Source organism: Mytilus trossulus, chromosome 1 (assembly GCF_036588685.1).
Source record: "Mytilus trossulus isolate FHL-02 chromosome 1, PNRI_Mtr1.1.1.hap1, whole genome shotgun sequence".
Taxonomy (NCBI): domain Eukaryota; kingdom Metazoa; phylum Mollusca; class Bivalvia; order Mytilida; family Mytilidae; genus Mytilus; species Mytilus trossulus.
In genome coordinates, this window is record NC_086373.1 from 73,590,157 (window position 1) to 73,605,162 (window position 15,006).

General features: G+C 31.5%; 1 protein-coding gene across 5 annotated transcripts in view; it reads left to right on the plus strand.

Moving 5' to 3' along the window:
* The window catches only part of LOC134684518 (FERM domain-containing protein 4A-like), a 74,079-nt gene extending 60,146 nt beyond the window's left edge, over positions 1–13,933 (plus strand). The window contains exons 19-22 of one of the 5 annotated variants that reach the window (XM_063543836.1): positions 3,442–3,479; positions 4,647–4,807; positions 5,554–6,897; positions 13,195–13,927. In XM_063543836.1, coding sequence (XP_063399906.1) covers positions 3,442–3,479; positions 4,647–4,807; positions 5,554–6,897; positions 13,195–13,474 — 1,823 coding nt within the window. In that variant the 3' untranslated portion in view covers positions 13,475–13,927. Of the gene's footprint in view, positions 1–3,441; positions 3,480–4,646; positions 4,808–5,553; positions 6,898–13,194 lie in introns of all 5 variants that reach the window. The other 4 variants (XM_063543824.1, XM_063543811.1, XM_063543817.1 and 1 more) reach the window with 4 other exon arrangements.
* Positions 13,934–15,006: the final 1,073 nt, after the last annotated feature.

The following is a 15,006-nucleotide window of genomic DNA, read 5'->3' on the forward strand; positions in this document are numbered from 1 at the left end:
GTTTTTCGTTTTTTTAAATCATGTTTTAATCAACAGTTTCAGATCATAAGGTTTCATTATCATTTTTTTATTGTGATTTTTTTATTGACTGATGATTTTATCCATCACAGTTTTACTGAACAGGGACCAATTAATTGAAGAACAACTTTGAATCATATTGTGTATTTGTATGTCATCTCTCATTTAGTTTTTCTACTGTCTTTCTAATAAACATTTTATATATTCATATTATATCTTTGTTCTTTCTTCCATCTTTGCTTACATATACAAACATACTTCTGCATTTATATATATTCATATATTCATATACTCGGTAGATCATCTGGTGCTAGTAACATTTATAAAGACCCAAGAAATATATTTTTCATTTTCAACTCAATTGTTGACATTACAGTTTACAATGCAATAATTCACTTCCACTTATCACAAACATCTAATCATTTCAAAGAAAACATCACCATGCACAATATAGCTCATAGTATCAAGGTCATAGTAAAGTTCATGGTCACTATTACAACATAAACTTATTCGAGGGTTCCTTAGTTGTTGCTGTTTCAATGTGAAGGTTTAAAAAGTTATATCACATCACATTTCATGCAATTCTCAAGTCTTTCACATAAGCCAATAAAAGCAAAGGACATGCTTCAATAGATTTCAAGTTCAAAAATTACACTCATTTTGTTTTACTTTCGCATCCTGTTTACTGTCAGCTGACTTCACCCTGAGTTGATTTTTTCATGCAGAGAATGTAATGACATAGAGTTCTGATATAAAAGGGAAAAAAAAAGAAAAAGGAGTTCAAGTATTTTAGAAATTAATTCACCAATAAAAAAAATAAGCTATGAAAAAAAAGTTCCAACATGTAATTTTGGTATATGTTGAAAGGTCTGATATTAGGTATTTAATGTGCGGTGATGGTCAAGGATTAAATCTATAAATCATAGTCTCTTTGGAGGAGTTATTGGGTCAAAATATCACCTTCCTGTTTATTTGTTTTGCCTAAGTTTCAATTTTGCTAAAATATTGAAAATTGTTTGAAGCTTTCTGTTATCAAGACCTCATTTAAAAGTTTCCTTGTAGTCACTCTGTATGTAACATACAATAATACAACTGGTTAACCAAGAACCTTTGTAATGTTAAATCAGAAGACTAATGAACATCAATATACCTTTAAATGATCAGAGATACCACACAGTTTTATGGCAGAAAAGTTGCGCATTTCAGACATGATAATAACATGCAACACATAGGGAAACTTAGAGCTTTTTTATGTTCTTCAACACCTGCTTTGTAAAGTGCCGATCTTATCTGGACCAGAAGTAACATCCTACTGTGAAAGTAACATCCTAAATCATGACCTCATTCTGAATCACCTAGCACATGTAGCACCTGGTAAACATTTCAAATAGTCAATTATGAGACCAATTTTTTAATAAGTTGCATCAAGATTACAGCTAATACCTTTGCCAAAAAATCATTTTATATCAATAATGGTAAATATGAATTCTTAGTGACTCGAAATAAAAATAATTGAATGCCATGTGTGCTATTAGAACCATAGTCCTATACAAGAAAAGCATAAATTTCTGTAGCCCACACCAGATTTTAATGGCCATTGGCCTGTGGTCCTATGCTAATTTTATACCCTGTATAGAATGTAAACAAACTAGACCTTTCATGATAAATCAGAACTTTATTTTACAATTCATAAATTTAATGTGAATTGTTATACAAGTTCTTTCTTATGATACATTTGTAGTTATGTCATAGGTGAACATTGCATCATACATGAGATATACTCCATTTACAACATAATTTTCTACACTCTGCTGAAAAGTACATTTCACCCTATGACTCAAATTACAGTGAAACCTTCTTAGCTTAAAATTGATGAAAAAACTATCATCATCATAATTCATATTCGAAAATCTGTCTACTGAATCACATGATTTTACTATAATTTAACCCCAAACAAAGTATTCCCATCTGCATGTTGATGAGGAGATGCTTTAACAGATAATTAAATAAGATTTATAACCACACACACACATAGGCAATGACTAATCCTTGTTTAATTACATACAAAAAACATTCAATCCTGCATCGAAAAATCAGATAAGATCTTCTGATAACTAATAGATGGAGCCATTTACTCTAATTACAGGAAAATGCATTTTCTGATTGAAGTTATGCACTCCTTAATTACCTTTATTTAAATAGATTCCCTGTTCTCTCAATTGGAACTTTCTTAATGACCAGAATGCAACTATCAAAAAATATTAATTTCCTTTTAATAGTCACATGTTTGACATTCCATTGAAGTAAAGTTACTGATATTAGAAGAATTGATGCAGCAATCTCATGACTTATGTTTTCCTTTGATGTCTTTTGGTTCATGGTGAAATTAGGTTGCTATTCTCAAATCACCTTTTGCTAGCAAATCTGACCAAATCACCCAGTGTGAACTATTGCCATCCATTTTGTCTGGTGTCATCTGTTTTCAGCATCATCTTATAATATTATCAAAATTGTATCCTCTGAAGTTATATTCAAACCTGAAAATGGTAGTGTTACATTTTTGTCAAATAATTTTGACTGGCATGGCAAAAAATTGAATGTATGGACAAAATGCAAATATTTCCTATTATCTTGAAAAGCATTTTACATGAGGAAATCTGACAACAGTAGAATTACTCCTTATTTGAGAAATTGCCCTTAAAAAGTTATGGACTTTTGGTCAAAATAGAGACTGTTGATAGCCAAAAAAGATCAACAGTACAAGATAAGTTACCATTGCAGAAATTATCTGTCCCATTTTATTTCCCGTAAATTGGTCAAGATTGATAAAGATTAAATCACGTTAAACAGCAAATTACAGCAAGACATTTTCAACAAGCAAATCAGCATCTGGAAAATTGTTAGTCAAATTATTATACATTTAGTAATACCTACCTTCTGAATTATGATTTTTTTTTACACCTTTTTTGCTTTTTGCACCAAAACTCTAGAAGAAAGAAACAGTCACAATACAAGATTGAAAAAAAAGTGCTTTCATCATAAATTATATTGTAGTCTAATGTTATACAGTGACTATGTGTTGAATATGCAAATTGATTCAGATACAAAACAGGAATTGGAAAAAATAACGTTTTAATTTTGGTTTTAAAATAAAATAAAAATGTTGTTGTTTGTTTACAAATCACAACCAATTTTTTATTGTACCATGAATGTCTGGCATGCTGTCTGTAAGTTTTTAGTTAGCAGAAAAATTTGTGAGTTCAGATGCATGAATTCCTTTTAAAATATGTCGGTAAAATTTGTATTTACTTCACTTATATTTCTGTGAGCAAAAGCATGCAACAAATGATGGTTTTTGAATTGTTCATATCATGAATTAAACAACGTAAATTCTTATATTGAATTTAACTTTTTTAATTGCAGGAAAATACAAATCTGGTATGTCCAGAAACCAAAGCTTTGTAAGTATTTAAAATAGAATGCTTGATATGTATTCCTTTATAATATGAAATACTTCAAAGTGTAGTGATTCATTTTGATAATCTATATACAGATAATAATTGTTTTTATATTCTAGTAGAATATGTAATATTTTTTGAAAGAAAAAAAAGTGTAAATTACTCAACACCAATCAATATATTGTAGAAAAATTAAGTAATAAAATAAGAATGAAGATAGTGTGAAACTAGCCATGTTGATTATAAGTTCATTTATATGTAGCTGTTACAGTGCATGATTGGATTTTCATGTTATCTAGTTTTGACTTTGCTGATAAAAGGAAAATTGCACAACATCACTTTGATTATTTAACTACTTTACAGCAAAATGCATTGAGTGTGTAGGAAAAGTTATTATCTTTAACTAGCTTGCTTGCTGAACTGTGAAGTCGTTATTAGGTTAGGTGTACTACCCTTCTTTAAGAGTAGACTAGCCTGACAGATAACCAATCTATATGTCTGTAGGACTAGACTACTTTGAAAGGAGGGTAGTATACCTTGCATAATGATGACTTCCAGTTTCAGCTTTCAAGCAAGCGAATCAAAGATTTTATCTTTACCTACTAAATCAATGCATTCTGCTGTAAATCTGTTATTCCTATACAATGTTATCCCCTCTTAAAAACTAACAAACATCACAGATTCAAAAGTTTCACATATTATTTAGAAATTAAGCATGAGTTATTAAAACAATATTTCCTTATGCACGTTTGTTTGCATGTTTTGTCTGTTTATTTCCATTTAACTGACAGCATGTGTTTAAAACCATACAGCAGAATGTTTTATTTTTCATTTTGTAATGGATAGCCAGTTTGCTCATTCAAAAATATCTCCACAGATTGGTTAACAATTAACTTAATTGTATAGTCTATGACTATTTGTTAGCAGTTGACATACAGGAATTAACTACCGGTATGTAGTAGAACCTATCCATGTGATCACAGCATAGTGTTATCTTAGATGTATAAAACCATTATATAAAATGAGTTTATAAAACTATGTAATCAAATTAAGGAAATGAAAAAGTAGATAATACTGATCCTTCCATCTGCTGAATGGTTTACATGTAGTGTGCTTGTTCTTCTGTTTGCTTTCTTTATAGTGGATGCTAACGTCCACGTTATTCTTCAGTTTCTGTTACAGATGAATGACAATGATGATCCACATTCACAGAAACCTAGACGGGAATCGCCTAGTCGTCAGGTAGTACATCCGCCAATGCAACGCTCAAACACTGTCAGAGAATTGTCACCAACAGAAAGTAGGCCACCTTTAAGTCCAACATTAAGCAGGTATGGGATATGGTTTACATGGAATGTTTTGTTCTCTCAAGAAGTGTAGGAGAACTAGTACATAAAAAATTAATATAGACATACAATAGAATAAAATTTTGCAATTCCATCTTTTGAAAAATTTACTAGCATTTCATATGAATAAAAAGCAGTGTGGTGTACATGTTATTGAGACAGCAATCCATTTACACAAACAAACAAAACCAGACATGTAGAGGTCAATCTCCATCCGCTACAAGATTGATGTCCAAAATGAATAAAAGACGATAAAAGGGAAATGTCAAAAAGATAGTGATCCAATGACACAAAAAACAGAAATCCAGAGGTCAACTTCCATCCTCAGCAATAGAGTGGTGTCTAATATGAATAAAATGTATAAGGAAGCAATTATAGATGATTTATAGAGATAAAAGAAATCTGAAACTGAAACAAAGTTAAATCTAGCTTGAAAGTAATAGATTCTCTATTATGGCTTGCAAAATTTTATACAAGTGTGATTTGGATTCAAAAAATATGATAAGTCAGTCAATAAGTAATGACTGTATGAGATGAGCATTTAGACTTTTCAAATAACATGTTTATAAATACCTTTTAAAACATAGCCTATGTAAATACCCTTTTCACCATTTAAGTAAGCATATAAAGACATATTATTCATGTTATTGTATACATGTTTTTGTAGCAGGAAGTACTTGTAAAATGAATCTAATTTACATTAGTGAAGAACTTGTCATTTTTTTTTTTAGTCCTGCTTTATTTCGAGATTGTGGTGGAGGATCACAGTCAAGTAACCAACTTTACACACCTCTAACCAACCGGAGCCATTCATCTGGTAGTAATATGTCAAACCAGTCAGAATATGAAAATGTTAACAACTACAAAGACTATACGGGAAGTCAGGATAGTGGCTTTAGTTCAGCTAATAATATGTATAATTTAACTACTCAACAGACTTCACATTATGAAAGTTCAGACCAGCTAAAAACACCTACAAATAAAAACTATTCTGAGAGCTTAGAAAATGTATTCGAGGACAAAGCTGCAAACCATAATAGTTTAGATAGCAGTTATAGAAAGACTGGTAATCCAAAAAACTATGGAAGTTTAGAACGTAATTCCAGACGTAAAAATGAAACGTGGCAGCCTCGTGATAGACAACATAGTGATAGTGATGCAAGTATAAGTCATCTGTCCGATATTGACACTTCCAAATATGGTAGTAAAAGGGCGTCTCAATCCGAATATGATTTAACGGGACAAAAAAGTAATTTAATTGAGCTGCCAGTTAGACACGAGGAACAAGGAGATAATAGACGACAGCATGGTCGTTGGAATGATGTGGCTCACACGGAGCCATCTCCCCTTATACAAAGTCCCAATCAGGAATATCGTGAGAGCAGTGAACCTCATTGTTATAGTCCTAGGAGTTATGAAGGAAAAAGACAAGGTGGGCGAGGAAGCCCTTACATAGAACGTAGTATAATGACTAAAAGAGTGGAATCTCCCAATTCTAGTGCTGTTGTAACTGTTACAAAAATGCAACCTCATCGTAGTGTAGAATTAGTATCTAAACCATTTGAAATGTCAGACTTTTATAAATATAGTGAAAAAATACGTAGACAAAGAATGATTGAGAATTACCAACAGCAATTATTAGGTGACTCATTATCGCGGTGTAGTTCTCCTTCACAACATTCAACCGATAGTGGAGATGGGTCAACGGGTTATAATTCTGTACATAAATATCCACACCCTAACTACAGTCCGTCACATTCATCATCTTCATCAGGTCACAGTCACTACCCTATGGCACCTTCAAATCATTCTACGCCAGTACGAACACAATCCCCTTATCTAACAAGGAAAGGAGATTATGATTCATCTAGTCAAAGTGCCAGTATGCCCAAATATCAGTCACAAAGTACACATGTGCAATATTCAGTGCAGACAGCTTCAGGAGGACGTGTTGTTAAATCAGTGCATACCACTACAAAACATACTCAATATCAACCATTGACTCCATTGAAATGTGACCCAATTCATAAACAGTCGAGAACGCCATCCTCACAGAATTACAATCCAACAAATAGGTGAGGGTAGTGTATTGGAGCACCAATTTCAGGTTGTATGTGTTTAAATGTTGCAAGTTGTGTGCTTGGATGGTGGTTATGTGACACAATGTGACAGTGGCCCATTTTAATTCACTGTGAGTCTTGTTTGTGCTGTTCCATACATGCTATCATGGAATGAGGTCTGCACTTGGTGACAGTACCAAAACAATTGTTGCACACCTTTTTTCCATGATCAGAAAAAAGCTGTGCTAAATATGAACATTTAAAAAAAACAGATTTCATGCTGTTGCAATATTTGAATATTATTATTGTTGCAATAATTTTATACTAATATAATGTTCAGACTAATTTTACATACTTTAATGAGATTATAATTGTTTTAGCATGTAATTGAATGCTTTACTGAATGGCTTTAAAGCTTTTTTTTTTCATTTTACATATTTGTAAACACATCAGTATTGCAGAAAGCAGATTATAAATACAATTTAAGTATAAATACTGTTTCCATTACAAATACATGTATGATTCAATGGAGAACTTCCTTGGAAATTAATAAGGATTTGGAACTTTTGTCTAAATACAAATAATTTATGCTAAATGTAAAATCTTCGATACATTTATTAAAAAAAATTGCAAGATATTAACGAAGTAGTAATTTATACATATTTCATGTATTTATTTGATGAAAACTATTTTATACAACCTTGTGAATTTTTGTAATGGTAACAGAAGCTTAATATTTACAAATATATATATGTAACTTTAAAAAGTCTCCAAGTTTTATTTTAATTTTAAAATTACTGATATTTTTTATTTTCTATTGTAAAAAAACTTTTTTTTTAATATATCTAATTTTAGTTTTCCAACATTTAACTCATAATTGAAATGTCCTATAATACTATCCTGAATGAAATTCTTGTTGTTTCTATTTCTTCTTCTCTTTGAAAAATGCAATATGATTTAGGACTTTTAACAGAGAAAAAATCCCAAAATATCTTTCATTTTACATTAAAATTAAGTGCTAAAAGATTGATAAAAGAGATATAACTTTTGCATTCTTGAATCTTGTATTCATTTTTAACCAGATTTTTGTGACAAAAATGTCGGTTATTGATTTGGAGATGTACGGTGGCTGGTGGGCGGCAACCTAATGTTGTCCGTGCATTTACTCATGAACCGTTCAACCAAAGCTTTTAAAATTTTAATATTTATTTGTTTAACTTTATCTTTACAAGCAAAAGTCATGTCAACAAGGATCTTGTTCAGGATTGTAAGGACACATGTTGAATTAATTACACAGATCTGATATATGATACATTATTTTTTATATTGATTTAATTTTAAAGAAACAGTACTTGGTAATCAATATATTAAGGAAATGTTTAAAGGAAGGAGATCTGAGATGCTGATAAACAAAACATTTGAACTTGTAATCATAAAGAATATTATTTTCTACTAAAACTCAGATTATTTCTGCCTGTAAATGCTGTTGATGTCTGTTAAGAAGAGATTGATGTAATAGAATATGCCAACAAGACATATTTGATATCTTATTATATATGCAAATAAGAATAATCAATTCCTACCAAATTATGCTGTATAATTTTTTGAGACATATTTGGTATGGGGGAAAATATAAAGTGGATTAAAGTTGAACAGTTCTTGTAAAAGTGATTGAAATATATATTCTGCAATGTTTTGATAAAAAAAAAAAAGAGGCACATTTATTGATATGAATAGTTAACTGAAAGACCAAGACATGTCACTTCACAGACATGTGTATATGAAAAAAATGTATATACCTTATATTAAGGCATTGTTCTTTTTAGAGACACATGTTTGTGGTCCACAGCCTATGATAATTGTTAAGTTATAGTACATTGTAATTAAAAAGAAAACAAATGCATTAACCATACTTGTAGCTCCATAAGGGGAAAGGGGGCTGCCACCCTCCAACATTCATTTAAATACAGAATCCCTAACAAACATCCACCAATTGGGCTACAATGAAAAGACTCCATCAGCTATTTAGAACTTTGAGATATCAGTAAGTTTGACATGGTTAAGGTTATGATTACAAGTTCATATGTTGTTTTGCAGTACTATCTTGTCCAGAATTGTATGTAGGTTGTACCGTTGAACTTCTGGAACTAAGATTTATACCTGGTTTTCATCATACAATACTTCATTTATTAACTTTACATTAACAGATTATTTTATAAAAAAGCATGTATAAATGCTAAGAAACATAAAGCAGACAAGGAAATTTTTGTTTTAATAATCAACAATCATCATACTAACTGGATGAAGGAAGATAAGGATGGTTTATATCTTGGTGGCTAATTTAAAAAAGAATATTAATGATATAATACATCAGAAAATTATCTCACATTTAACCTAGTGCAATTTCATTTACCAGGTGTGTACTAAGCTAATAAAGTGCAAAAAGTTGATAAATTCTCTAATACACAGTTATTCTAAATACAAGTTTTAAAAAAAAGGAATTCTATGTTTTAGTGGAATTTAAGTGTTCTCTTCTACCAATTGGCAAAACGTGAACTTGTTTAGATACAGTTTAATAGATAAAACAGCTTTCATTGTAAAGCAGTTGTGTTAAAAATAGAATTGTATTTTGACTATTTAACTGGTCACCAAATAAAGCGTTTGAACTAGCCGTATGTCAGTGATATTACTGTCTTGATTATATGATATTACTTGTTCTCAGTATTTTAATGACATTCCAAAGAATCTTACTGGTAAATTAAGTTTAATCCAAATTAATGAGATGATTGTTTTTAAGTTCGATACTCCTACTTTTTAACCTCTGGTGGAGTAGTTAATACTGTTATTTTATGTATGAATGAATACATGTGGTCAGTAACAAATAAACTGGCAAAATAAACACAAAAAAATAAATATATATATAATATCATTGTTTTCATTTACTGTCAAAACCCTCCCCCATCAGGCCACACAAGATTTTAATGTCCAGGATCTTTCAGAAACAAAAAGTCACAGAAAAGTTTGAAATCTTGAAAAGTTAAATGCAGAACATGACCTCATATGGTGTGCCCTAGATGTTGAATATAAATTTAAGAAACATTGCTATTCAGAGGTAAAAATAAATAATAAGTAATGAGGATAAATTTTGAAAAAATCTTCATTTCAATTCATTTCAAATATACACATTCAACATGTTGTTGAGTGTTGTTTCATTGACACTAATACAACATCTTCCTATATCTATTGTGTGGTGTGTGGGGATTTTTTTGTTAAACTTCTTTTAACAAAATAGAATGAGAACAAATGCAAAGAACCACAAATTAATGTATGGCCATAGAGCATTGATATGTTCACTTGTTGCTTTTGGCTCTCCTAGCTTGTAAGGCCTATACCCTGTTGTTACCCTTTTATGTGTGTTGTGAAGAAATGGTTAAAAAAAAAGCTAATGATATCTGTTGGTGTATTGACTGAATGGACAAATAAGCTAATGTCAGCATTTGGTGTTTTGTAATGTCTGCTTTGCTTCCATTGGTTCAATTTGAAAATTGTATTGTCAGGTATACGTTTTTTTTCAGATTCAAAGAGCTAGAAAACTATTGATACAACTTTGTGCAGTCCTATTATTATATATATATACAAACTTTGTACAAGAAACTAGATTCGCCTTAACAAGAAAAACTATGCTTGTGCCACTTTTCATGGTAAAACCAAGGAATTATAAGATTTCATTTGTCAGGAGGTACAGAATTGATATTTGGTATATGTGCAAATCATGATGTTAATCATGTAAAAAAAACAATATATAATAGGATATGGCACTACTTAACCATGAAACTGAGAGCTTACAGTATAATAAAATTGAGAATGGAAATGGGGAATGTGTCAAAGAGACAACAACCTGACCAAATAAAAAAACAACAGCTGAAGGTCACCAACAGGTCTTCAATGTAGCGAGAAATTCCCGCACCCGGAGGCGTCCTTCAGCTGGCCCCTCAACAAATATATACTAGTTCAGTGATAATGAACGCCATACTTATTTCCAAATTGTACAGGAGAAACTAAAATTAAAATAATACAAGACTAACAAAGTATAAGGTCACTTCAGATATCTCAAAATTCTTCTATTTAGTCCAAAATATGGTAATGTTATACATAGTAAATCAGATACAAGGTTGTTATAAGAAATGGCATTTGCAGTAGGTACCATGATGCAGAGATTCTCAGAATATCTTGGTAAGATCAATGTCAAAATTTACAAGTTACTTGTTCAGGTTTATCATTGAGATGGTTACGGTATAGTATTCTTCAGCTATTTATGGAATGCTATCGTGTGATGTTGGAAGAGTATATAGTACAAACTGTCCATTACTTGTGCACTAGACGATTTGCTATCCACTGGTCACTTTTATCTTTCTTTTTTTTTTAACTTTTTTTTTTTTTTAACATATCTTTTATCTACTCTTTAATATAAATAAGTTACTGACCACTGCTTCTACTTTTACCTATTGCATGGGTTGTTAATTTGTTCTCGTCCTGAACATGCACAGAATATTTGCCACTGGACATTAGGCCACCTATAATCAACCAATCAATCTACAATTACGGGTCACTATAATTACATTCATTATTGTCTCACTTTTGGGTGCCCATGTGATATATTTAGAAAGAAAAAGGGTAATTTGTGTTATCCATTCTGTGACTGAAGTTGTAAACATGCTGGGTGGTGGTCGAGGTGGAACATTCTAAGACTACCAGCACTGGTGGTGGCATATGTAAGGGTGTTCAACTTCTAGTTTCTAATTGTTGTTGAGGTCCTCAGTTCAACACGATGGTACTTGGAATAGGTAAACTTTTTTGTTTCAAGATAGTTTGTGAGTGATAATGTATTCTGCGGAAACATTGACCACCCCGTAATCAAATGTGTACACCATCAACATTCTAAGTATAATTCTTAGATGTTGGTAAAGGGTATTGATCTAATCAACTCCAAGACACAAGTAACTGACCATAGTATTTCAATATCAAACAGTATTTCAAATCAAACTATTATCCATGCTTCTTGTTACTAACCCGACTGTACAATACATGGAGATGAGGAGTGTTAGTCAATGAGACAGCACCCCATAAAAAGTAGCAATCAAACATCTACATCTACACGGCAGCATACAGTATTTAACAATAGACCGGTGTCTATATAATATTCGTGCCACGGCCCAGCCTCTAAGACTTGTGAATTGATTAAATAAAAAGATATCAATGATTTGCCGAAATTAATTACTAGTACATTATTTTCACCAACAAAAGAACGTATTCAATAAGTCAACTGCTGGAGTTGGACAGGTATTTATTTATACGTGGATAAAAAAAAAGCTTTCTGATATTTCAACCATTCTACCAGTGAACTACTCAACTACATAAAATAACACAAGAACTTTTAAACAGTACAGACAAAGCACATGCTTGTTGTTTGTAAAAAAAAAAAAAGACATAAAAGATCAAGAAATCACAAAACGACAAACAATTTTATGTCGTACTACAGAATGTTTGCGGTAACTGTAATTAAAGCAACCAGATCATGGTCCTACAGTCTAACCTGTAATATCGGTTGCTGTACTGCATAACAAAAATCATACACTACTGACACTTTATAAGTGTAGAAAGAGAAGTTACCTTATGCAGTACCTAGGTCAAATTTTAAAAACGGCAAAACCAACATGATAAAAGTAACCGGACGCAGTTATGGAACCACAGTATACATTTGTTACATTAAATTTAAATAAGCAAAATCGAAATATTGCAAGGACAATTATTCATAGAATTGTTTACTACTATCTTGCCCTCGTATACTAAGTCTGTCTGAGACTACAAAACACCTAATTTTTATACCCAAAGATCTAATTATACCAATATGTTCAAAGTAAACCTCTAGGTAGAGAATAGACAAAAAAGCTACAAATTGATAGATATGATACTATATCTGCAAGAACTGTAAAGGCGATTTTAGTTGTACTTAAAACACAAAGGTCTGAAGGTTGTCCCTAATATTTCTGTCTTTGCAGTACATTTTTTTGTACCTTCCATCAGTTTTTGTAAAACCAGATTAAAATCACCAAAAAAAAGAGAACATGTTCACTTTTTACAAATCCATGGAACTTTCGTATAAAGAATTCAACTGAACGCAAAAACTTAAACTCCGACAACTTTTCTTACATAACTATAATTTAGTTTGTGGTTAAATGTCATTGTCCATCTTTTACACATCATGTATGCAAAGTATGGTTGAAAATAGATTAATTTTTATACTTTTTACAGGTATGGTAATAATAAAGTGAACGCTATTATTATAACAGAACCACATTTTAGTAGAGACGAGAATTCCCAATATTATGGCAACTATAATGTCGTGGATCCCTTCAACTCTCAGGAGGATTATGTACCTGTCAACCCAGTTCATGAGCAAACTCCCAAACACACTGCTTATGTTGGTAGGAGTATATCGTATGAAAATAAATCTGCGATTGGAGGCTTCACCGACGAGATGTTGGAGTGGTGTAGGAAACATGGACTGAAACGGAGAAAATCATATGTGTAATCATAACTATACTGATCTGCAGGTTGTGACAACAGCAGAACATAGATGAAATCAACTTCTACAAAGGGATAGGATGCGTATTCCGACCTTTACCATGAACAGTAGTGGATTCAAAGGGGATAGTGGTTAACGAAAACAAAATAGAGCACAGAACAAAATCATTTTTTTTGTCCTAAAGTCGTACAAAAAAGTATCGCCTCGCTATGCTCGACTATATTTCTACCATAACAGACCATTATGCCACTTTTCTTTAACCATGTCTAGGACCGCGGACTACATTGTCAAAAGAGGAAATGAACATTATATTTATTGCACACATTATTTTAAAATTCATTTCATTGTCGCATTGGTGCCAAAGGTGCGTACTTTCAGATATGTTTTATACGGTAAAAAATGAAGAATTGTTAAAATCAAAATTTGTCTTAGAAAAAAAGAAGATAAATGTATTGTTTTATATATTTAGGGTGTTAGCTATTTTTTCACTGTGACAGTTTGATCAGCCATAACTCATGTGCCATAATTCCTTTGTTGTACAGAATAGTTTGGAATAAATAAAATCAATAAACTTATATCTGAATGATAGTAGATTGTCTTAATACACAGATGCTACGTCATTAACAAAAACTCAATTTATTTCTTGTTAGTCAGATTAAAAAAAAATGAAGTGTATGTTTTGGTTACCGATATCTTATAAAAAAAAAAAGAAGATGCGGTATGATTGTCAATGAGACAACTATCCACAAAAGATCAAAATGACAGAGACATTAACAACTATAGGTCACCGTACGGCCTTCAACAATGAACAAAGCCCATAACGCATAGTCAGCTATCATTGAAACGGCACCGATAAGACAATGTAAAACAATTCAAACGAGAAAACTAACGGCCTTATTTATGTAAAAAAATAAACAAAAAACATATTTAATACATGTAACACATAAACAAACGACAACACGAACTATAAAAAATAGTTGGAAAAGGCTTAACTCATCAGATGGACAAAAACACAAGTTAATATATATGTTCCTGCCTGAAACAACTGATAACAATTCCAGGTCTTTCTCGGTTCCCAAAGTACAGTTGTGAACTTGTTGATTGATTGTCTGTGCCTCATGACTATATCGTGGCTGGCAGTTTATATCGGAGTACCTGCAGATAACCACCTACATTTTGCAAGAAAACTGGCAGTTCTAGTCAATTAAGAATGAAGAACATCCCGCCTCGGGATTCGAACTTTCAACCACGAGAGGTGTTGACAGCCTCAATATACTGTAGATCAGATACTTAGACTATTGAGATAAAAATATTATTGTTACATTGGAGACTAATTGACTTTTAAATGCTCCAAAAACCACTTACTGGATATGTAGAAACTGTCATTGTACAAAAAAAATAAAAAAATGTATGTAAACATTGTATGTATTGTAAATATAAAATAAATCTTTTCAACTTTTATTACTTTAGTACATATTACTAGTCCCATCGTACATTGCCGTTTTTCCATGTAGCAATAACGCAATGTAACCGTAGCC